At 39.4% G+C, this 26,845-nt stretch overlaps 1 protein-coding gene across 1 annotated transcript in view; it reads right to left on the bottom strand.

Annotated features, from left to right (window-relative positions):
* Positions 1 to 12,283: 12,283 nt before the first annotated feature.
* The window catches only part of LOC124162927, a 227,001-nt gene continuing 212,439 nt past the window's right edge, over positions 12,284 to 26,845 (bottom strand). The window contains exon 5 of the mRNA XM_046539669.1: positions 12,284 to 17,436. Within this exon, the coding sequence (XP_046395625.1) occupies positions 16,810 to 17,436 (627 nt within the window). The 3' untranslated portion in view covers positions 12,284 to 16,809. The remainder of the gene's footprint in view (positions 17,437 to 26,845) is intronic.

Here is a 26,845-nt window from a genome sequence, read left to right as displayed (position 1 = left end):
CTTGTATGGGTCCATAAATTTTCCTTAGGATCCTTCTCTCGAAACATCTAAGTGCGTGCGCCTCTGCTGTTGATAACATCCAGCATTCACATCCATAAGTGACAACAGGTCTTATTAAAGTTTTATATACTTTATATTTAGTATTTCTTCTTATCAGTCTACTTTTCAACAGTTTATGATTTGCGAAGTACGCTCTGTTACCAGCGGTGATTCTGTCTTTTATGCAAGCACTGATGAGTTATCCGATGTCACCAATGCCCCAAGATATTTAAAGGATGAGACACCCTCAAATTTATCTCCCTATGATTTGCGAAGTACGCTCTGTTACCAGCGGTGATTCTGTCTTTTATGCAAGCACTGATGAGTTATCCGATGTCACCAATGCCCCAAGATATTTAAAGGATGAGACACCCTCAAATTTATCTCCGTCGATATCTAATGTCTGAGGTCGTCTGCGAGTTTCAGATGTGGACATACACATGTATTTTGTTTTGCCTCAGTTAACTTTCAGTCCAAGTCTTCCTGCGCTTTCCTTTAGTGAGCCAAATATTCCTTTCAACTTCCTTGCAGATCTGGCTACAATGACTATATCATCTGCATACGCCAGTATTTGACTGCTCCGATAGAATATTGTTCCACCAGTGTCAACTCCCCTTACTGCCCAGTGCAAGGCCAATATTAACAATGTTGCAGACAAGCCATCTCCTTGCTTTACTCCCATATTAAATGGAAAAGCACTACCCATTTTATTGCCGACTTTACCCTTAGCTATGGTTTCCTGCATTGTCATCCTTACCAGTCTGATTAACTTCTTAGGCAAGCCTAATTCGTTTAGTGCTGCATACAGTGTGCTTCTCTTCACACTGTCAAACGCTTGCTCAAAATCTACAAACAGTAAGTGTAAATCTTGGTTGTGCTCGAAGTGCTTCTCCATCATTTGACGCAAAGTAAATATTTGGTCTGTTGTGCCCCTATCTCGTCGAAATCCACCCTTATATTCGGTAATGATGCCTTCAGCTCTTTTGCTAACTCTCATTTGTATAATTCCTGAGAGCACTTTATATGCAATGCTCAACAGCGTAATTCCTCTGTAATTATTGCAGAGCGTTTTGTCGCCTTTCTTGTGTATGGGACATATAATGCCAGTTCTCCATTTTACAGGCATTATTTCCTGTCTCCAAATGTCTCTGATCAATTCATGCATGCATCTCATGAGCGTATTTCCGCCTTTCTTAATAAGTTCTGGGGCAATTTCATCTTCACCAGGTGACCGATTATTTTTTAATTTCCCGACAACCGCTTCCACTTCCTCCATCGTAGGCTCTTCGATAGCGTCCTCACCATTTCCCTCTTGATATTCATGCACCTCGCTCTCTTCCTCAAACCCTTCATCATTCAACAGGTCGCAGAAATGTTCTGTCCATCTCTCTACTATTTTGTCATCATCTCCCAGTATCTTTCCCTCCTTGTCCCTGTACAATGCCCTTGTGTGGGTGTGCACACTACAAGTTATAAAATTAAAATTAAATGGAAATTATAAGAATATAGGAGGTAACAAAGCATTTATGAATATAAACTCTATACGATATTGCCCAAAGCCACGAAGACATGTACTACTTACATAATTCAGCCTTTTCCTTCGCTGTAGTGCACTAACTTCCCCAAACATAAGGGTCACTTCTTCCCACATTTTCTTCTTTAACTCTATTTGCGTACTCATCCGGCGGGAGATCCCGTAAAGAGGGTTTATCTTCAATCGCCACAATAAAACTTTCTGTATCAAACTCTACCTGCGACATTGCAAAACTTTCCGTATCAAACTCTGCCTGAGACATAGCAAAACACATTCACCGTCCACTTGCTCAGTCGGTATGGTCAGGTGAGAGTGAAGTCGGAGGCAGTGCGCGGCGCGCCATCACAATGAATGTAATTTCTGGCCGCAACGACCGCTGAGTCGGGGACAACCAAATTCAAAAATTTTGGTCGGACGGCTCGAGTCCGACCAACGAGTCGCACTTGGCCTAGTGCGCGTCGCTCCATTTGTTGCAATGTTAAAACTGGTCGTGTGCCACAGATCGTGGCCGTGGTCGCGCCAGTGCGCGCCTGCCCTTAGCCCCAACAGTGCAAACGCTCAAATTTATTAACACTAGAACCTAACAAACTGCTGAAACACCATATGTCTCTCTTCCAGACCTTATAAATGCTAAGTAAATCGGCGTAAAATATGATCCGTTGTATTTCTCCAAAACATTAGCTTCACATATTCCAATTTTGCTACAAGTACACATTAAAAACAATGAGCAAATGACAATAGTTAAATGAGAGACAAACCAAGCTTTAGATTACTAGGGAACGTGATTATTGATTTAATTAATGTTACGATTCAATTTCGCGGCTTTACACCTCCGCACCGAGATATATTCATTACTACACAAGAAATAAGTGGCCATGAATTAATCCCAAGGAGGAATGAAAAGTCATTATGACATCATCTTGATGTCATTTTCAAGTCATGGCTTGGTAGTCACGGTGACCTCAAAATGGTCCCTTGAAATGGCATCCTTCGTGACTCATGATGATGTCAATATGACTTTAAATGACTACCTATCATTTTGACAATTTGTGACCAAATTTATTTGTTCTTCTTATGACAATTCATACTTTTATCTCTGTATTTATATTGTCATTTAGGGATAAATTAAGCACTTGAGATATGAAACTCCACCTTTATTAGGATTTATTGCAACAAAAAACAGATAGATTTTACAAGAAGAAATTCCTCAGGATTCGTTTTTAATTTTCCTTTTAATGATCCTTTTCTCCCTCTTCAAATACAAATGGAGAAAAATCATCTACATTGGCCATTTCAGTTGATTCTGTAGCATTTCCTTTCCCTTCAGTTGCCTCTGGTTGCTTAAGGAATTGTATTTAACCGCCGCTGAATCTTTGCCTTCGTCTTAATTACTTTACCCTTAGGGAAATTCTTCCATTGTGGGACTACAAACAAAGGAAAAAATAACACAGAGAAGCTGAAAGTTTCTAATTTTGATGATGCATTAAATAGAAAAATTTATACTAACTGCAAATAGCCATATTGATGTAGGGTTTCTTGAACAAAATTTTTCCAAGCTCTCCATCCCAATTGATGCAGCGAGCAAATTCATTTGTACACATATTGCTGAAAACTCCATATCATCAGTATGATCAACTGTAATTTGCCTAAGATGTTAAACCTGTGAGAAAGGAAACCAAAATAAATTTTAACTTTAACATATGGCACAAGAAGGGAAAATAGAAAGGGTTAATTTGATGGATGATGTAGAGCGGATAACTGTCAATTTGCTCACAAATGATTTGAAGAGAGATGAGGTTTTTAGGAGCTCTTCAAAGTTGTTTAAATCCTTTTCGTCATCTGAGTCAATCCTTCTCTCAATACTGAGTTTTGGCATATTAGCTGCTTCAAACATCTCATCTTCTGGAGCCATATAAAGCAAATGTTCATTTCCTTTTCCTCTCCTGTATGGCTGCAATCTCTTGTCTCGTTTGTAAAAACAAGCGTAAATAATCCGAGAAATGGCAGATTGTAATAATAATAAAAATAAGTGAAACAAACGCTCCATTGTTGATTTGAAATGAAGACCGATATTTATTATTGTCTATTATTCCCGTAGTGTCGCACATACGAGCTCTCACCGAAAATATTATTGAAAACGAGAAGCTTAATCATTTCTTACGCAAATGCAGCAATCAGCGACGATGAGTTGTTTAAAAAAACCGCGGCGCATTCTAATTGGCGCGTCACGGATTTCCTTCGAAATATTTTGGCGAAATAGGTTCGTTCCCGGGGACTGTCTTGCGGTAAAAGCGAATAATAGACCATTTTTAAGGAACAATTATTATCATATGACGTCATTAAATCTCGGACGAAAATCGGTAAAAATATCGAGACAAAAAATCGCTATCCAATGAAATATCACGATATATATCATCCGATACAAATATCGGGGCCCATAATAATCGCCTACCGATAAAACACCACGATGTATCATTTCATAAAAAAATCTCCAGCCCGATAAAAATTTGCCTTCAGATGAAATATATCACGTTATATAATTCGATGGAAAAATACCTTCTATTTAATATCGCAATGTACCATACATTAGTAAGTTTTTAACGCACCGATTTATGGTCTAGCATAAACGAAGGCCAACCCTATACATAGCTGTATTTTCCCAAACTAATTTCCCGATGCCAAAACATGATAATTTATCGCGCGCGACGACGCGATCGGGTGATAAATCACGATGTTTTATCGCGTCTGCGGCTTTTATGAGACGATAAATCGTGATATTTATTTCGAGCAGCAATTTTTATTGGATGATATTTCGTGATATTTTAGCAGTGGCGATTTTTTATCGGATTATCAAGCGTAGTATTTTATCAGATGGCGAGTTTTTCCGGCCAAATATTTGTTATCGGATGATATATCTTTATATTTTATCGAAAGGATATTTCTACCTTATAATAGTAGTTCCGTAGTATTTAATCGGAAGGCTAATTTTAATGATTCCGATATTTTTAATGGCTCAGTTAATTTATCGCACCCAACATTTTTATTGGACGATATATCGTGATATTTTATCGGTTCCGATATTCTATCGGTTCCTATACTTTTATTGGGCCCTATTTATCGGATAATCATTTATCGATAATGTATAAAACTCAAATTCGTATTCCTGATATAATTAATTATCGCGATATTTCACGATATATATCGCCCAGGGCAAGTGGCGCAGTCACGTCTTGGGGTATCAATAGGGGAAGGGAAGGAGGGGAGAATTTTAAGGGGCGCCGCCTTTTAAATTTTGACCTAAAACATGGCTATGCCACTGAGTGGCCTATTAGATGTAGCCACTGGCTATTGGCAGATGGGTCCCAGGATTTCAAACCTGGGGTGAAGCTTTGGGCTCCCCAAAATTAATAATTATCTGTAGAACTAGCCCAGGGAAAGGAACTGGCCCCCCTCCTTAAGGTATGATATTCGCATGCCCGGTTGTGTGAACTGTCAGGGGTGAACTCTACCCTCACCTTTCCAAACCAACCTTCAGGTTGGAAAGAGGGGAGAGTGAGTATCGTAGACAATATTTGACAATTATTTTATAGGTTATCACTTTTAGTGAAAACTTGTACAAATGAATTCAAAGTCAAAATGACATCACTATGACTTCAGAATGACCCGCAAAAAGTCGCCTTCACAGTCATGACTGAATATTGACTTTTCGTGGGTCATTTTGAGGTCAAAGTGATGTCATTTTGACTTTCCATCCTCCTTGGGAATCTACCACCAGAATGTTCACAGAATGGTCTTCACGAAGTCAGAGTCAACCATTGCGCTATACAAGTACCGCAAAAACTTATAAACTATTCACATCTGTTTTTCACACACCCTTCACGTTATGAATCAGTATCGTCGTAGATGTTTGTTATCGCTGTTATCGTCGTTACTGTTTTGTTACTAACATGGAGCGAGTCTGCTTACTCGCATTCTGACGTCACAGGGCGTTTTTGTAGCGCGAAAGAATTTAGTAATTTTTGCGAACTTTTAAGCTCTCTATCAACAAGAATATTGAGAATTATGAAGTCATATTTTGCATATGTTAATAACTTTAACTTACTTATCTAAACTTGTAAAAAAATTACCTTTTTAATTTTATGAGAGCACCCCATTGGCGAGACCAAATAAATAATCTGAAGATAAGTCCGTAAATGTTTTAAAGTTTTGAAGCCACGTATCGTGGGGAGCAGACCACACCACTTTGCTCCTTCTGTACCGCACATAGGTGCGGACTAGACTACGGCTCCTTTGTTTATGCGTCCGCTCGCTCATCGTATCTACTAGCATTAAATTCTTTGCATAACACGACGACTCTGCACTGGGGCCTTCCGAATAAGCCCGGTTCCAAGCATCTATTTTGATGCAGGGGAACCTCCCTTGTGCTATCGTAGGACTTGGCTTCTTTGCAGTTATGCATCCAAAATTTTATCCATGACGAGTCGCCCATGTTACGACATACTTTTTAAAGCCCGTGTTACAAATGTTTTTAATCGAAGGACTTGCGCAACGAGACCCGTAAGTATTCGTTTTAACGATTTTATTCCCGGATGTAATTTACATTTACCCGACGTATACCCTGTTGCATACTCTATCCACGCACCTTGGTTGACTCCCACTCCTATTGTTCATACGGTTTTACGATCTCGACCAAAATCCGCTACTACTCCCTCGGAATACCAGCGTCAGTTTTTTATATTTCGGTGGAACCACCCGTACTTCATCCCCATTTACACTGACGGATCAAAGTGCAACTCAGCCTCTCCATGTGCATCGTTCTCTACTCTCCATGAAGCCATGAAGGCGAAATTACATTCTCTGTGTAGTGTCTACACAGCGGAACTTTTCGCAAATAAGATGGCTTTGGAAGCTTCAAGTGACGATGATGGCTCCTTCGTCATATGCACCGACTCCCTTAGCTCACTACAATCTATTACTGGCTTCTCACCCATGCACTCAATTGTTCAAGATATTCACTCCATGCTGCTATCCCTCATGAGTAAGGGAGTAAATGTTTGCTTTCTCTGGGTTCTGGGACACGAGGGCATAGCTGGGAACGAAAAAGCAGACATCTTGGCCAAGGAAGTTCTAAGTGACGAAGAGTACACATCAAGGCTAGTTCCCCACGAAGACCTAAGAGCGTCGCTAAGAAAAGCTGTACTTGAACAGCGGAGGGAGTCGTGGAGTCGAGTCCCTGAACGATAACAAACTACGAAGCATCAAGGCGACAACACGGCGAGTTGACTGATGGTGAGAGGGGGAGAAATTCGCGGCGAAGGGGGGTTGAGCTTTAACCGCGTCTACCCCGGCCACCGTGGCGTGGCAATCGCGTGACGTCAGGATAACAGCCAATCAGCAGCGACTAGCAGACAACAACAAACAGTTTGTAATCGTTTGAATGTAAACAAACATGCCTTCGTCTCAACGTTGCCATGCTTATGGATGCGGGGAGCGAAAAACTACGGAAAACCCAATAAAATTGCATAAATTTCCTATGCATGAGTATCTGTAAGTACAAAATGAAAGAATTTTGTAGTATAAGTCGTCCATTAATCCATTGAAAGCGAGCAGGTTAGTAGCGCGGTTCCGCTGCATGTGCCTTGTGCTTCCAATTCTCTTTCAAACCTGATGAAACGATCGGTTTTGATGTGACATACCATAAATAGCACATAATATTCTTATTCTTAGATTATCTGTGTTTTTTCATTAGTGTCATGTTGTATACGTGTTGTAAATGGTGTTTTAATGGGGTTAATGCAAGTGCAAAGGTGAGGGACTTTGATACTATTAGGTCGTTACTTTCTTGCGTGCGAATGACAGTCATTTACAGCAAATGAGGCATTTTCACGGGAGTTCTGTGATTTTTTCTGCGCATTTTGGAATGAATGTCATCAATTCTTGGATGTGGTATTTGAAATTTAAACTTAATTTGGTTGATATCACTTATCACAAATATTTGATCACTCTTATTCGTTCTAATGTTTTTATCATTATCGAATTTTCATGTGGGGTTTGTTATGATTTCAACTTGCACTTAAGGAGGGCTGCTCAGAATCTTTAGCGATGCAGTTATTGTGCACAAATTTACATGCATTTTTTCTTTAATATAGGTGTGCGGAGTGGGTTAAAAGAGCGAACAACCCATCGTTGATGGGAAAGCCATTGAGAAAAGTGAGCAATTATGCTTACCTGTGTGAGCGTCACTTTTCAGCTGACCAATATCAGTATCCATAGAAGAAAAAACTTCATGATTATGCCATTCCCTCCATATTTCCTGGCTCTGAGACTTCGCCTATCCTACCAGTTACTTCTTCACCTACAGTTGCTTCTCATCCTACAGTTGCTTCTTTACTATCTCCTTCTTCTTCTCCACAAAGCAATCCTATTCCCATCGAGTCAACTCTTTCAAGTGTCTCATCTTCTTCGACCCTGTCTTCTAATCTTCATAATCCTCTCATATGTAATACTTCTTCCTCTGTTGCTGATCCTCTCCGTTCTGATGATGAGATTTCTCCTGAGTTTAGCCAAACCAAAAAGTCCATGACTCAATCTCTGCCTTCTATTTCACACACTCCCCCTTCACCTTCAAATATGACACATACAGTAATAAAGAAATTAAGCGTGAAGAAAGTAGGAACTCTATCGCCGAGAAAGAAATTTCTTTATGACAAATGTGTTAAACTAACCAAACAATTAACCAATTTTAGGAAGAGGCAGCAGACAAGGGTGAAAACCATCCTAGAAAGAGAATCGGATGATGTTTGCCGAATGCTATTGGGCAAAGCTGGTCTCAATTCCAGTATTATTATGACAGCTCTGCTGCGGAATTGCAACAAAAAAAAGAATGCTAGGCGATGGACGCTGAAGGAGAAGCTGATGTTCCTATCACTATATAAGAGAAGCCCCCGAAATTATCTGTACCTTTCCACTCTTCTTAGTATGCCATCTGCTTTTACTCTTAAATCTATCCTTCGTTCCATCCCTTTCTCTCCCGGTATCAACTCTTTCATTATAAAACATTTAAGATTACAAGTTTCCAAGATGTCTGAAAAAGAAAAATTTTGTTCATTAATCTTTGATGAAATGTCAATCAAGCCTTGTCTGATTTACAATCAGACTACTGATGTTATTGAAGGCTTTGAAGATCATGGTTCTGGAAGAAGAGGCAATGGCATTGCATCTGAAGCCCTTGTTTTCATGGTGCGAGGGCTCAGCACCAATTGGAAAATGCCTATTGCATTCTTCTTTAATTGTAGAAGCACACCTGGCCCCGTGCTGGCCAACATATTGAAGGATGTCCTTAGTGCCACAAGCACTGCCGGCTTAAGGGTAGTGGCGACAGTGTGTGATATGGGGAGCAACAACTGCTCTGCACTGTCCTTGTTGGGCTCCACAAAGATTCACCCTTATATTAGGTAAGCTGATGTGATGAGTAATCCCTATGAAGATCAAGTCCTTTCTATTCCCTCAAGGTACACTTTGGCTAATGAAGTCTTATCTTCTTCCAGATTTGAAGATAAAAAAATATATACCATCTATGACCCTCCACATCTTCTGAAGTGTTCACGGAACATGTTTATGAAACATAATATTAAAGGAGAAGTATGAACACAAGCAAATGCTTTGAAATTAACAACATTCTCTAAATAGCCGGCACTAACTTTGATTTTGTTGTAGGTTACAGTTGGTGGTGTGGATATAATGAGGGTTGGGAAATGGACCCACATTCAGGAAACTGTAAATCTAAGCAGAAGGCTCAGTGGGAGCATTTTCCCCTTTCCGAAGATGCCATGCTGCTCATGTGTTCAGTAGAGCACTGGCATCTCAAATGGACATTTTCGTTGGGTTAGGTTAGTATGATTTCATATATATTTAAGAAACTTTAAAGAGGTCAATTTTGGCCAGGAGACATCTATGTTATTTTTATTGTCTATTACAGGGTTGATTGATCAAGGCGCAAGTATCACTGCAGAATTCCTAGAATTCATGAAGCAGCTGTTTTGCAGCTTTAATGAAAGTGTCCAGAAGGACTTAGATGGAGATTTTTTAGGCCCCTTAAGCAATAAAAGTCAGCATTTGGCATTTTGGGCAGACGCTGTTAAAAAAGTTAACAAATTTAAATTTCTTAAGTTGTCTCCTTCTGGGCAACTTATAATTACACGGCCAAAATCTCAAAATGGTTGGCTTATTTCCATTAAAGCTACAAAACTATTGTGGAATGCATTGAGGAACGAAGGATACACCAGCCTGGAAATGAGGCGACTCAATCAGGACCCAATAGAGAATTTTTTTGGGAATATTAGGTTACACTGTGGGTCCAACTCAAAGCCTACAATCCTGCAGTTCACCTCTGGACTTAAAGCTTCAATTGTGAATGGGCTGTGTAAGAATAACCCGAAAGGTAATTGTGAGGCTGACTCAGATGAATTCATCACTGACTTGGAGGAGATTCTTCAGAGCATGCCACACCAACCTGTGAATCCTCTTCTCAGCACCTCAGGCATTGACAACACTAAAGATGGTGATGTATCAATTACTTCCACGGAAGGAGATTTAAGTCTATTTTCTGCGTCTAATGCTATCTTGAAGAACATTCTTGGCCAAGTTAGCTGCTTAGACTGTAGAAAATTGCTCTCCTCAGAGCAGTCTCTAATTGGAGAACATTTCCAATCCATTAAGGACATATGCTGTCCTGAAGGGAGGCCATTGTACCCTTCAGCATTAATGATGCAATCAGTGAAGGAGGCTGTTAATCATATGAATGAACATATCCCCTCAGTTGCAGCCAAAGTGGGTGTTAGGAAACTATTAGTTGACAGCTTGGGCTCTGAGGCATTTTCTTGGCTTCACTGTAACACTGTTACTGAAAAAGTTGTAGGGTCAGTAGCTGTATTTGTGATTCGCCAATACTGTGCAGAATCTAAATAGTGGGTTTTTTAATGTTATGTTTAATATTTATTACAGTTGGGATCACCTTCCCATCAATTTCCATTGAAAGTACTTAATTTGCTTTATTTTTGAAGGATCGACTTGGATATTAATCATTGATATGAATGCACTTTGCATTATGAATGGATGACTGCAGCTGGAAATTTTTCCAACAGGTTTCTGTAGGCTATGTTTACCTATGTTTATTTGTATGAAATTTTTCACCTTGTTAGTTTAGACTGTGGTGGAACGTACCAGTAGTACCTTGGGCGTAACGTTCCAATTTTACTGTTAGTGCGTTTTTAATTTCTACTTTAATGTGTTTTCATTATAACCTGTTTATTTGTATGAAAATTTTCACCTTGTTAGTTCAGACTGGTGGAACGTACGAGTAGTACCTTGGGCGTAACGTTCCAATTTTACTGTTAGGGCGTTTTTAATTTCTACTTTAATGTGTTCATTATAACCTGTTTATTTGTATGAAAATTTTCACCTTGTTAGTTCAGACTGGTGGAACGTACGAGTAGTACCTTGGGCGTAATGTTCCAATTTTTTCTTAAAAATTTTCTGTTGTAAACCACTCATGTACTGACACCAACATGCAATAAAGTCTTTTGAAGCGTAATCGGATTTTTTTACTTATTTGAAGCAGAAATACCTCTATCCTTATAAGATCCCTACAAAATCCTGTCCCTAAATTCGCGCTGGTTAAAGGAAATAAGAAAAAATATATTAATATATTATGTAAGAAAAAATATATAAATATATAATATAAGAAAAAATATATAAATATATTATGTAAAAAATATATAAATATATTATATAAGAAAAATATATAAATATATTATATAAGAAAAAATATATAAATAAGATTTAAGAAAAAATACGTAAATATAGCAACATATGCAGACGACATAGGCAGTCAATTCCGATTGGCTCTTATCCTGACGTCACGCGATTGCCACGCCACCGTGGCCGGGGTAGCGGCTCGACCCCCCTTCGCCGCAAATTTCTCCCACTCTCACCCTCAGTCTACTCACCGTGGCGACAACGTCAGCTTGGCCCTCCTCCGCCAGGAACAATCGAAGGGAGGAAGTAGTAAAATACACGGCTAAGGATAGGCACTGCCCTTTGACTCGTGCCTCTCTCTTTACCGAAGAGAAGCAAGCTCCTCAGTGTGATGAGTGTAGGTGCCCCTCAAGTATCCCACATATCCGTACAGTGTGTGACAAAAACCGTGACGAGAGGATACGGTTCAATATAGGGGGGACCTTGAATCCCTTCTCGAAGACCACCCTACTAATTTGAATAATGTAATATTATTTCTCAAGGAAATTTGTCTGTTTAGCAAAATATAAAAGTTCCATTTTATGTAAATTAATTACGCATATACCTACGACCCTTTGAATAAACGATTTGAATCAAATGACTGAGCAGTGGTGCAGAATGACCTAGCCGTCGACGCACCCGAACACTCAATTCTAGTACTATTTTCTATATTTATCTCTTTATCTACTCACATGACGAAGTCTAACGCTAACCAAGCAAAAAGAACCACGTCAATGCAGTGACAGAGACAGGTAAAAAGGCCACGAAGCTGGTAGTTAAACTGGAAGATGTGGGTAGTTTTTCTGTAGAGCTTGTTCCTTTTTTCCTTGGCGGACATTCATTTTAGTGTAGGTAATATTTAAACAAATAATTGTAAATCGATCGGAAAGGAGCATTAATAAAATAACCAGCACGTACACAGAACACGATAAAAATTTAATCGCTAAAAATAACAAAAATTACAGAAATATAGATTTATCTCAGATCATTTGGCTTACAATTTCATATGTACAAATGTTAGCATTTTCAACAATATAACTTAATGCTTCACACCACCTTTTCAGGCAACTCTCAAATGATTACAAAAGGAGTATCTTTTAAATAAATGTCAATTTCAATAGTTTAACTTCATGTTCTCATGCTCCACGGTGACCAGATATGCTTCATAAGCATTGATTACGAGAGCAATGTATTTACATATGCTGTAGCAAAGGGAATTGAAATTTCAAAAGTATTTTTATCAACACTTGGTTACCTAATTTTGTTAATTTTGGAGGTAGATGCCATTATTTACATTAAATAGCACCTAATCGTCCATGGTCTTGGTGAATATCAAGACAGCTAGTACAAAAATCATTGGAAAGTTGATGGCTATACTATTTTATTACTCTGATGAAATGCTTAGCACCCAAGTATCGGAGAAAAGCCCATGTCATGAAAGGCACAGATGTGCAAAATTATTTTGCAAGAATCTGGAAGTGATGAAAAGTGTTTGACCTCGTGTTTTTTTTCATTTGAATACTTTGCTTAGTGTTTTCAGAACGAGTTTCAAATCAATCCCTTCCTGATATTTTTTGATATGATTAGTTTTACGGCATTTACCCGGGAAATTAAATCCGTGAATCTTAGCGTCTCACCATGTCTTTGCTACCCTACGTAGCCGGTTTTCGTAAATAAGTCGATAACTAGGGAATTACCTGAATTTGAATTAGTATATGATATTAAATTATTTTCCATGATACGAAATGGTATCACCCGAGATAACTATGAATTGGGAGAAGGTAACTATTTCTTTGTTTATTCAATACTTTCCAAAAAAGGTGAAATCGAAGAAATAATAAAGTTAGGACAAACATAAGATAAACAGAAACACTATTATGTTCCTACCATATGAGTTTTCCTCATCAATGGCCACCACCAATGAATGACATATGAAATGTATTTGAAACTTCAATAATGTACACATTACATGTATTTACAAATTCAGTCCACAAAAATATACTATAAATGCTTCGCAGCGAGTCGGGAGCGTTAGAGTAATTGTTTCTTCGATATAATGTGATTCCCTTCCTTTTTGTAGAAATCGCTCATCTTTGAACCAGAGTAATTAAAATTTATTTGGATACAGACCCCCTATTAAAGAGTTTCCAATCAGACTTCATCCTTTAAAATACTTCGCACCAACGTGGCCGTTCACCCAAAATCGATATCCATTAAAAGAATGTGGAAGATAGAAGGGAAAGATAAATTGTTAAAGAAAACCTAATTTTACACGCTGGATGTACTTACATATTTCCACACTTATTTCTTTCGACTATGTTTCGGACATAATGCTAATTTCAAGGTCCTTTAATTTCAACCTTGAAAATGATAGTATGTGCCGAAACCTGATTAAAAGAAATAAGTGTGGAAACGGACAAGTACTCCCGTTACGTTAAATTTCAAAGATTTCCATCGAATTACGCCGGAAACTGAATGTTTCCTTAGTACGTTAACAAATACATTGGCGAAAGTTTCGCTCACTTTTGATGATTCGGTCACGTGATTAAAGTTCCGGTCTTATGATTCGTTTACTGAGGGTCGCTCATTGAAAATCGCTCACAAGATTGTACACGACAGGAAAACCTCGTGAGGTCCATGCACAAGACCGAGAAGTTTCTGAGAAGCAATTCCTGCCCTGCATCAGCTGCTGATGTCATCAGATTATCCGCGATAGGGTTAAGGCCATTAATACTACGTCGGAAATGGTTCCAGAAGTTGACGGGTAAAATAAAAAACGGAAAAAATACATCTCATTATTTTCAAAACACTACCGCAATCAACAATAAAAAATATTTGAACGAGCCCATTTTAGCACTATGTTATAATAAATATTACATTTAAAAAGGTATCCTTTGCATTATGTACATACTCTTATCAAAATTTATCATATATAAATGTACAGTCATCTTTAATATTAAGATTCTTATATATATATTTCAGATCCTTAACTAAATCACCGTCATGAAGCCCCATTACAGGTTTTACCTTCTCCTGAGCCAACATGAAATCCAATATATTCTTCACGTTCCATGCTTAATACTATCAACTTTGTTAACAGTACTAGAACTACCTTAATAACTAGGTAAACACAAATATAATTCCATATCTTAACTCAGGAAACATGAGCAACATAGGGACAGGTGGACTTCACCAAAAATATCCATCACATTGGCATGTAAGCTGACCTTATGCCAAATAAATGTCATATGAGTATTATGTTACACGACCCACACTCAAGAAAAATGCCAATTATGAAAGCTGAAGGCTAAGCAGATTGATGATGATTGAACAGTCGGCAAGAATATACACATCTACCAAAAAAGACTGCTCTATCCATTTCTTGTGAAAACTAAAAAGTGAAGTAGTGGTATTTTGGGAATGAGTAAATGTTGGCATGTATTTCATTAACTTCCTGAAGTAATATTCACCCTTTTGGAGTATTCAAGCAAAATAATTTATCATGTGATGCTGGACCCAAGGCTCTTTGAAATGCATTCTCTGGGACGCGCTGACATGATCAGTGTTTATAGCTGAGTCCTGTTTGAATTCAAGCTACTATGACATCGCATTTGGCGATTAAAAAAAAGAAAAAAAATTGAATTAGCATTTTCCCTAGACTTCTATAAAATGAAAGTCAGTCCCTGCCAAGCATGACTTTCGTTAACAAACGACGAGATTTAAAACAATTGATATAAAAACAAGAAAAAAATCCGAAACAGATAACTGGGGAAATGAACGTAGTCACATCGAAATAAATTATCACAGACAAGAGCAAAGGGAAAAAATCACTATTTGGACGGAATGAAGGCACTTGAGCTATTTCAGCTGTTAAGTTCCAAATCAACTTTTCAATATTTGTCCATTATCAATTGGTGGTTTATAAAACTAAAATTTTACCTTCAATTGCGAACTCATGAGAAAAACGGAGTCCTAAAATAGAAACTACGTTAATAGGAATATTGTTTCAGGAGCAATATACGACCTAAAGGGGCATTTAGGGTAGCGTATTGTTTTCAATGGTCTATGAAATGAAAGTTATCATGCCTTTGTAATTACCTATCGGTATCGACGAAACGTGTTAAAATATTCAGATTACTCCGTAGTTGCCGTGATGAAAACTCTTTATCTATTGTAGCCGACAACCACAAAAGGTATCAGACAAATATGAGCTATTCATCAGCCGGTTAAAATTCATGAGGTCTTCCATGTTATTTAACTTTTTTTCCATGGCAGCTGTAAAATACTTTAAATACGTTTATGAAACTACCAACACGCTGCTAGCCTTAAGAATTAAGGCCTTTAAGGAGGAGTCAATGATCACATCTGGTGAAAAAATATGGCATCACATCATGTATCACGAGAACACCCGAAAGCGACCCAGATAACTCCCGAAACACTATTCTGGCGAAAACATTTAAGAATCACTTGCATTGAAAGGAGAAGACAAATTGCTCTAAGATTCCCTAACTCATGCCGAATCCCTCTTAAAGTGGCTTGTAAACTGTCATTTGCCCATAATATTGGGATTATGTTCCACTGACGTAGTCGGAGAAAAGAGGGCCCGCAGAGTTTTAAAATCCATTTCATAGGTACAGTCGCGAAAAATACATATTTACATAACATTGTTGACATTGCGCCATTTTAAGTATGCTGTCCTTAACCAAGAGCTCTTTAACCTTACAGCCGTCATCGAATAAACTTCTTCCGGTTTGGTGAACACTTAGTGCGTTCGGCCACACTGACCGATCACCTTACATTACAAGTAGGTAGCGTGACGTCATGGAAATGTGCGGTCAGACGTCACCTCATTGTCAGTTGCCATTCTACAGAGCGAATAAAATCGTCCAACACTGATCACAACGGAGAAGGGTCTTGGAAAACAAGTGAGAGTCAGGCTGCGCACATTTGCTTTCGGCGCGCATGTTAGGTCATGATGAACTGATCACTGAGATTAGTGCTGCTGAATCCAGCCAACTCCAAGGGGAAGTTGAAGCAAGTAGTAGCAGGCACGATGCAGCCACTCCAATGCTCAATGCTGTGCGCACATTCGTTCGCCGGAAATACTCTAAGTTGCGTCCCGTCGCAGATTCCATCACACTTAAAACAACAGCAACCGGGAGCGAAAGTCTTGTACACTCCATCTGAAAACCAACGTCTTGAGTTTTCGAATAGTGTCTTTAGTATCCAGTCTGGGGCGAACGCTTCTCATCACCGGGATTTCGGGTCGAACGATAGAAAAAATTCAAACCCAATCGCCTTCTTCCATACGCTAGCATAGCGTTTCACCAAGCACCCGATATGGACTCGGCGTGCTGGCACAGTCAATCCGCCTGGTTCCGGGCACGCGGTCTCAGTCGAGCCAGTCTCCCGGGCGACCGGGTTGTTGGACCAACACGCCGCTACACAGCCGTGCTGTGCGTCTGGATGCGAACCTTCTTCACGCTACCGTTCCGCGAGAGCGTTGGTGAGGTTCCGCTGAATCCAGGGTTCTGGATGCCGAAGGCGGACGGGCTCGACGAGTCGACCGACTCGTCCGGCGTGGATGGTGGCTGCTGCGGCTTGGGCTTCTTGAGGCTGGATCGCAGTGGTCCTCTGACGGGAGCCCCGGTCACCGAAGACACCGTCGTCACCGTGGTCGAGTCCGAGGCGAACGAGAGGACGGATGGCACGCTCCCGTTGCCCGCTATGCTCGACCGCGTGTCGTAGTACTCGTAGCGCACCCCATTCGGTTCGCTGCGGTGCGACTTGACGTAAGGCTTGCCCGAGGCGTCCGTTACGGCCACGCCGTTGCGGCGGATGGAGCCGTTCCTGCGGGAGCCGCTCCTCCTGCCGCCCCCGGCCTCCCTGTAGCCCGGGTTATTGAAGGAGGGGGCGTGGTCTCCCCGTCTCCGGCTGCCCCCGCGGCCTCCGGCAGTCGCTTCGTCATCCTCGTGGTAGCCGGTGGGGTCTCCCCCTGGCTGCCGGGAGAAGAGGAAGTCGTAGAGGCCGAGGACGAAGAGGGCGAAGTCCAGGACTATGGTCACCAACTGCGGAGAGAAATAGGGAGAGAGATAATGTCATTATCAGTGTTATGTAGTCTCGGTAATGTGGTTTCGAAAAGCATCGAAAGAAGGAATTTGAAACTTGAAAAAAATCGGGCCGTTGCAAGTTTGAATAGGTGGAGCAGTTCAAGTATTAGGGCAGCACACTAGAGGAAAACAGATACTAAAAAATATAAGAATAGAATTGTCATGACAAACGAGGCTTTCGTGAACAGGAAAGAGCTCATGAGAGGATCGTCATGTAAGAAAATAATTAAAAGAGCCTTAGTCCATTAATTACGTGAGGTGTTTTTGGCGATTTTCGGACCCCCCCCCCCCTAGTAAATATCGCGAGATATGGCCTTGCCCCATCCCTCTAATATCACGTGAGATTGTTCAAAATGCGTATTGTCAGTGTAAGTTAGTTAATCTGTGCTTCATTGCCTAAGATTTACTAAAAAAGTCTCTAGTGATTATTTGGTGTACATTTACTGCGTATTTTCCCTGTTATATTATATCCCTGTATTATATTATTTTTAGACCTTAATTGACTGTAGATGTGATGGACTAGTGAAGATCGTGCTGATGTGAACATGATGGTTTATGGGTCAATTCCCCATCTTAATTTAATTTTTATCTTAACAAATCTTAACTTATTTTTTTCTAATCGCTGACTCGTTTTATATTTATTTTCAGGTGTTTTTTTTCCAATTTCCCCGTAAACAGCACTTTAAGGTCTTTAAAACGGAGGATAAACAATACACAACACAAACATCCATGCCCTGGATAGGTACCACCTACCGAGGTGGGATTCGAACCCACGACCTACAGTTTGCCAGGCGAGGACCTTACCCCACGGCCACTGAGGCCGGCTAATTTCTAACCATCATAAATTGGCCGCAATGGGTTTATATGTATTTTTAATGATAATAAGTCTCAAAAAAGTTAAGAATTTGTCCAAAGGTTGACGTATTATTTTATAGGATGGCTACATTTTAAAAGGTTTGGGATTTGCGAAAGAGGGTAATCCCGTGATAAGGGTTGATAAAAACGGCGTCGGAGTTAACGACTGGTTTAAAGGCCTGGTTACACGATACATTACCACGTACGAGTTAATGTCTGTTTGCATGAATAATTTTTATGGACCGGAACGGAACATGTACGAATGCATGAACCAAATTAGAACAGGTTCTATTTTCTATGCATGCATTCGCACAAGTTGGGTGGTTACAAGGTGCATTTTGGCGTTTATTCTCGCGTTCATACATTTAGGCATTAACGTGTTAATGTACCGTGTAAACAGGCCTTAAGAGTGGCCGTACGGATCGTGCATATCGTTTTATAAATACAAATTTATGAATTGGTTTTAGTTTCTGTTGGTTTTAAATATTTGCCGTAATGAAGATCATGCTGACCTCCCGCTTCAAGGGAGGGGTGCAGGAGCACGCCACAAACCTTAGCATATGGATTTGGAAAATAGTTTTACTCGGTGGTAAAGGGTGGGCAAAAACTCGGTATAGGCGTTCATGCGCATATTGAAGAACGAAGCAAAAGTCAAATATTTCCTTTCAAAATATCCACATCACGTTCAGGATGACTTAAATCACAAATATAATGTTGAAACTAAATTTCGTTTTGACACACCTAAGGATGAAGTTTGCCATGAAAAAATATTTTACTTTGTCGGGATATAATTTCTTTTTTTTTTTGATTGAAGAAATAAATTTATTTCACCATTGGCAGTACACACATCTGCAAGGCTAAAATCAAGTATAAAATTTACAAACAATTACATACATACATGAATATTGAAATTACCAGGATAAGATTCTTGGGAATTTCCAAGATAATCATTTAACTATGATATGTACAACATTAAAACAGAGTCCAGAGGGTTAATAAATACTAACAGAGCATGGAAAAAATAGGCAATTCTAGTTGCCATCTGGGAAATTACCTTACAATGCATCCTCCAGATATTCATTCATTCAGGGAACTTTATTGTAAAGGATCGAGGCAGAGTGGTTGGGACCTTTAAGAAAGAGAGAGTTGGAATACTGGTTTGAGTGGATGTTATTTCTTGAACGGGTGAGGTGATCATGGTAGGTAGAATTTGGAAGAAAATGGGAAGGGTTTGCTTTAACAAAGCCTTTTCTCGGCGAACTTCATCCTTTGGTGTGTCCTTAGCACCCGTGCGAGTGACTGCTTACAAAGTCACTTGTTTCATGCAGTGCTTTTAAATTTCATTCATTAAATTGTGTTTTGCGAATGAAATTCAGCGAGTAATAAATGAACAGGATATTTAATAATCTCTACGTAGAATATAAAGTCATTACCAATTTGCATCCCGTGTGCATTATTTCACCGCATTACATTGGCAGGTATATCCAATTCGCTCTCGGATCTTCTTCAGCTTAGCGTAATTTTCAACACCGAAAGTCGATGAAATTAGATGATTCAATTTGTGGGGCTAGATCGATTCCGGGGGCACCTCACGTTTACGAACAAGATCGGAAATGCAGCCAGTCGCATCGCGGGGATTATTGGAGGAGGTGGTCATAGGATTTACCTGGGGAAGTACAACGTAAATGCATGCGAAATAATTGTTAAATCCTACTTAAATCGTAAACAGATACATTTTCAATTCAGTACGGATTTTGCTTAAAGGCTTTTGCGATTTTTGCTTCTCCGGGGGGAAGCAAAACAATTTTGAAGTCAAAACGACAGTATCATTCGTCAAACTGATTTGGTTGCATAAAACTGTAGGCAGGAATCTATTCAGTTTACCCTATTTTTTTCCAACAATATTTTTAATAATCTTTCCGTGTTCATACTTTATTTTTTTAGGAAATTGAATTACTGGCACCGATTTGTTTTTTTTTTTTTATTCCTTCGGTCCGCATAAATGTGGGAACTATATAATGTGGCCCTAGCAATACCTACCCAACCGTCCACCTTAGTGTCCTGAAGTCCTCAGAACCTACCTCATGGAAAGGTTTTCTCTCCCCTCTCAGGTTTTTTAGCTCACCTCCATTCATGTCAGCTAAGAGTCATGAGCTTCCGAAAGGACGAGGAAAAGGGAACCGAGAAAGGGGATCGATCACCTGTTGAAATGGGCCTGATGGCTTTTCTTATTCTTCAACATCTCGCTAACGATAATTCACAGTTAAATTTGAGGAGGAGCGCGCGGAATGTTTCTTAGCTTCCGTTGGCTACCCCGAGTTTCTGACAGAAAGTGACCTTCCGCTACACTTGAGAAAAAAGTGTATGGAATTAAGTATTCGTAATAATGAATTCCAACTTTTTTGTGAGTGCCGTTTAGAACATTTGATTAGGGATCAAAATATTTATAAGAAAACGGTAACGTAGTCTATGAATGGGAGGTTGGTGGGAACTCATACTGCCTACATGCATTTGTGCGGTTTAATAATGTTTTATATACATATTGCACATGTTGCGTAATTCGTGCTGTTTGTTGATGGAAACCCATCCCCTGCCAACCACTCTTGAGGAGACTCGCACTCAATATATGATGTAGTTAATCTACATTAACGTGATATCATGCGACCACCTACATAATACGAGGCAGGGGGGCAGGTATATGGAGATGAATCGATTTTGGGGATGAGGGGGATTCGTTTGATGCAAGTAAACCGTCTCTTTAATAAGAAAAGGGAAGGTGAGCCTTACGGCCTCGAATGTGATAAGAAGAGATGGGCTTCAATGGCCTTAGCGTTTAAATTCCTGTCTAAGGTTGAGATCGGTTTAGTGGGTTGAAATTGAACTCGGGAAGCTCGGGATTTTTTTCGCCCGCAATTGCACCATCTGTTGGGTTGAACATTGTTTGCATTCAACTACCAGAAGACGCGACAAAATTTGCAAAAAGCAATAATTTGGTTGGGGGAGGGGTCAGCTCTTGCTATTCACGCACCATTCATTCCGCTACCTACAAAAATTCTTCGCCCCATGTGAACATCCATCTCCAGCTTAGGTAATGCAAGAAAAATTTACATACGCATCGACCTTTGAGATGTTATTTCGCTAGAGGTCATCCGTTGTATCAATATTTAATATTAATTGAAACAGTGACTTGCCAAACTGCTTGAAGAAAGACCATTTTTCACCTCTTGGTGAATTCTGTTGCGGTCTTTTATCGTTTTCGGGAAAAATGTTTTATGAACTCCGTTCTAGTTTCTGATAACAGAGGCCCCGCGTAATTTTTGCTAAATTTAAAAATAAGGTAATTTTTCAAGGTGGCTATCCGATGTAAGTTTCTACTTGACCAGCTTAACAATGCGTAAAAATATTGCATTATGCCTAAAAGCTACTTGTCTACTCATATTAAACCTCGAACGCATTTTCGCTGGGAGGTATTTGCAAATCACCAAGGCCTGTGTTAAGTAATGAACTGCCTCCGCAAAACAACAATCTTAATGTACTAATGATCCGTTCTTTAATACGTCACCTTGATTTTTTTTCAACGACCATTATATTGTTTAACGTAGAGTCTCACAATATATCCATGCCTTCGCCTAACAAAATTAAACCAGAATTTTTTACAAAAATTTAATTAAAAGATTTAAGCTACGTTCAGACAATGGCGACCATCCTCATTGTTGTGGGAGATTCGGAACGCAAATTAAATTAAATCGCAACAATTGCAGCCCCTTTACCACGTTGCGCATTGGGGCATTAAGGCATCGAGGCATAAAATGTAACCAAGAATCAACAACAAAAGTACTCAGTTAAACTCAGTTATCAAGTGTGGAGGAACTATGCAACTATGTAAAGGTGTTGAAACTAATAATATGAGCCGGTTTGGGCCAACTGCCTTTAGTTTAAACCTGGTTAAAAAGCTAGTATTTAAAATAGAACTTAACCTAATCAAGCATTACGATACGTCCATTCATTATAAGTTACGAACGGCAACTGAAAAAGTACCATCAAATACCTACAGTATGCTTCAATATTGTTTAAGTTGACGCGCCTAAATAACGACAATCTTCGCCATCCGTTCGGAACCCTCACGAGAATTCTAGCTATTTGTGCATAGCGTGATAAGCCTAAAAACACGCGGCATACGTAACTCCACGGATTTATTTATATCCATCAAATAAAAAAAAACAGTCAAGGAGACCATTTACATCGGATTAATTAGCAAATGGTTATATGATAAAGTGTTAGCAAGAATAAACAACAAAAACATTAAAAATAAACTCAGTTATCATTAATTATTTAACTAATATGACCGCCACATTCCCTCTTTTTTTATTTTTGTAGGGAGGGGGAAAGGAAGAGGGATAGGGAGAGGAAGCCTTCTGATGGCTGCTGTATAATAACGAGTAATTTCAACCTGCTGGGCAATAGTGATGTATCAGCCAGACCGGTTTGGCACGCTCGTTTATTACTCCTTCGAAGGTGATAGCGGCAATCACAAATATTACCAAAGAGGATCCTCAAGTCGGCCTCTAAATGTGTAGTCACCCACCGCGCACTAAAATAGGTTTACAAAAGTCGCCACTAACGGACTAATTGATCCGAGTTTCGCGGGGAAATAAGGTATAATTATGGATATTAACCGACATTTATTCACGAGATAATGTGATACATCAAATTTACCGCTATTCAATGGTATTCCTCGCAATGACATACTACTGCAAAATATTGAAAAAAAAAAATTGATCTCATTGCACTTTTCACAGCGCCGCGGACATTTTTGAAAACCGATTAAAATGCTATAGAAGTGGCAACAAAAATCAGCCCTCTATGGGCAGGTGCGGATTCGGGGGGTAGAGGGGGAGTCACGACCCATGTCCGGGGATTATGGAATATCCACCGGGTGAGACGGGCGTTCTCCCATGTAAAAGTTTCTTAAATACATATTTTTTAACGCATTTTGGAGCCTAAAATTACATTAATATCCTCATCAACTGATGTAATGGAACAGTTTTAGACATTTAAGGATATAAAAACTATTGAAAATTACTAATTTTTGAAAAAATTTAGGGGGTTATGACCCCTGTGACCTATTAGTTTTTTAACGTCAACTTCCATTCCCGCTGGAAGACACTAGCGTAAATGAATAATAATAAGGCCTCCATTGACACTTCATTTAAAGAACATCATATAATAATGTAATGTTGCTGAGAGTACCTACATAAACAAATGTTTGATCGCCAACGACAGAGGACGAAAAATCAGCGATGAAGAAGAAAGCGTGGAACACAACGGAAAATTACAAATAAAAACATTCCCCCGTAATTGAAGATGTGATAAAATAGATCAATGAAATCCCCCCCCCCTGAATCCGACACTGATATCAGTGGCGCAGCCAGGGGGGTCCAGGAGGTCCGGACCCCCCCGAAATATGAAAACACAGTTATTTTCCTTCATAAAAGAAAAAATATTTTAAAAAATCATGAATTAACAAAATATTTTTTTAATAAATGAAGTTGTTACGATTATTAAAGGTGTTTAAATTAGATTAACACTTTCAATGCTGACCATGTAAAACTCAAAATCGACCCCCGGTGCGGCTGTCGTTTTTTAATGCAAAACGCATGTATGGGTGCCAAAAGAGCTGGGAAAAATAATGAAAAAATTTTCTTGGCCCTAATTTGATAGCTATGAATTTTTTTATTTATGACGTGATATCACGTCACCCGCACAGCGGGATATTAACGTAATGCGGGTTGCATACGTTCGGCTTTTTCCCCGCGCCACCGTTTTCTTTCAATTTTTTTTCTCCGCTATGTATCCCAAAAAATACGAGGAAAATGAATTTGTTATGTTCTACAGGTTTCGCCATTTGTATTTTGCCACTGTCATAGGGAAATTTTTGGCTTAGATGGATATAATGCAAGTTATAAGTACAAGGAATCGCCGTGAACTGCTGTTTGATTGTGATGGTAATTCTATGCAAGATATTTCCGCGTATTCCTTGTACTAGTAATCCTAAGTATCGGGGTAGGGTTCAATCATATTGAATAATTTCTACATTTTCTTCTGAAGCCACTATTCTCGTCACAAATTCCTTCACTCGTTTCATGTTTTCAGCTCCAATTCCTTTCTTCCCATACGACCACCCGTAAGCATCAGATATTTAACAACAATGGTTTTCACATGCCATTATGTATTCCCTTTACTGCAGGTAAAAATCCATTGGCTTGAGATGGGTGGCACTCCGCTTTCGAGATTATTTTCCGACGGTGTATTAGGGTGTTTCTTGACGTGCACCACTCCTGCCGGCTGTTCTAAGGTTGAAGGGGGTACAGAGATGAAGCGAGAGGTTATAGAAAGATTTAGTCGGTCCACTTGTAAGAACTAGGAATAACTTTTTTGGAAGTGCCATCGGCACATCAAAAAGATGGGGAAAGATTTTGCTGATACGTGTCCTTTTTGGGTCATTGGGGTATAGACTCCGTTGCCGAAATAAAAATGGATGTGGAAACAGAAATAATCAACCCATAACTTCCTCATTACTCTCTTATGAACTCAAGCCAATAACATATTTTTGCAATATGATGTTACCGAGTTAGAAATCAATGCATAAAAACTGGAACTAATAGTATTTGCAAGCAAACATCTTACAATTAGTCTTCATTTAGGCCACGTATCGCGGTTCTTACTACGAATATTCTGCGGAAATCTGAAAATGATGTAAATTTTTACCGCAGTAATATTTTTTCATTTTGTGAATAATAATATCAATTCGAGTAAACCATTCAATAATACGTATTCCTAGGAATAGATTTGCAGGATTTATGCCCTTTATTACTTACCCAATTACCGAAAGCAACGATGGCATTTTCTTTCTAATCACGCGAGGGAACGACTAATTCCATCGTGCTTGGAAATCTCTAGTTACTTCTCATTTATCTAAGAGCCGTAGTCTATTGAAAAAAGGAATCACATGGCATGAAAAAAGTATTATATTTACCCAAAACAAATTCATTACAATTGAAATGATGACCATTTTCAAATTATATCTTATATACAACTAAGTACAGTCATGTATGTTTTACCAATGTAGAAAATACCTCTCTCACAAATTTTATAGCAATATATTTAACCTATAATACTATTGCAATATATGATACAAAAATATATAATACTATTTATGCCTTCTCATGAAAGAAAGAAAAAAGCTCGGGACAGATTAGAGGAGACCTAGCAACCAATGTAGATATTTGCGGTCTATTTCCTACGCCCAAGAATGCTTGCACCGCAATAGTGCAATAATTGCACCATCGATTCTTCTTTCTGCCACCTTCCTCTTGGATGAGTTCAGGGAAGTGAGATTGAGATATTGATGGTAAATGTGGTTTGGGATAAGGAATGTAGGATGGAAGAATAAAGGATCTAATGACAGAAAGACGGAATTTATAAAGGGAAATCTTTCCCGCGGGTTCACGATAAATGGAAAAGCGTGCATAGCTTTCGGGAAGGAATTATTAGGGAATTAATGGAGTAGTGAAATGAATCTAAAAGGGACGGATTATTTAGAGGAAATACTCAGGCTCTGAATCGTTTGCGTCGGTGAAAAATGAAGGGCTTGAAGAATGCTAAATAATCAATCTCGACTCATGTATTTCCGAAAGCAAAGCAGGTCAAATAAGAGAGTAATGCTCCATTAGTCGGATATATTAGTTATAGAAATACCTACCTTGAGAAATATTAGGCCTATGAAGGTAAAACTCTTCATAGGTCAATTGTTTCCAATTCCTAACCTATTCTTTCGGAGATTATAAGAAAGTATGTCTGTATACGAAAGAGGGTGTCTGGAAAAAGGAACACTTGGGTCGTTGGAAGGGGGTGGAGTGGTGAGAGCTGGGTTTTCTATGGAAGTGATATTTTGAGGGGTCACTGAATTACGGGTCCACCACAAAGGACGTTCGGATGGAGAAGGACTGACGGTATTGTTGGAGGGTTCAGGGAAAGAATAGGACAAAGGGGATGGGCCAGTGATTGACATAAAGGGATCTAGCGTAGAAGGAGGCAACGGAGTACCTGACTGGGAGGGTTCAACCTCCTCCCCACCCTCCTCCTCCCTAGTTTCTAGCTCTGAGTCTTCAGAGAATGCCTGATCCCGCTCTCTTCCAGGAGCTCCCACTATTCCTTCTTCGTGTACATTCGTCTAGAGAAGACAGAGAGCTAAGAAGGAAATGTTTGTGTCCATGCGGAGGTTTCCTCCCTCGACGTCGATGGCTGCAGGTCGTGATGGAAGGTCGAAGACTGCTGATCATCTGCAAAAGCTGATGAATAGAGAATTTCACCTCTTTCTGGCGGCATTGACTACCGGCCGGCATGAAAAATTTTCCGTTTTACTCCTCGCTTCTGTACCATCTGCAATAAATACATTGTATTTTTTTGTGAAAATTCCGACAAATAACAGGATCAAAATACACACTCTCGG

This window comes from Ischnura elegans, chromosome 7, assembly GCF_921293095.1.
Source record: "Ischnura elegans chromosome 7, ioIscEleg1.1, whole genome shotgun sequence".
In the NCBI taxonomy this organism is placed as follows: domain Eukaryota; kingdom Metazoa; phylum Arthropoda; class Insecta; order Odonata; family Coenagrionidae; genus Ischnura; species Ischnura elegans.
This window is presented reverse-complemented; position numbering and strand designations above follow the sequence as displayed.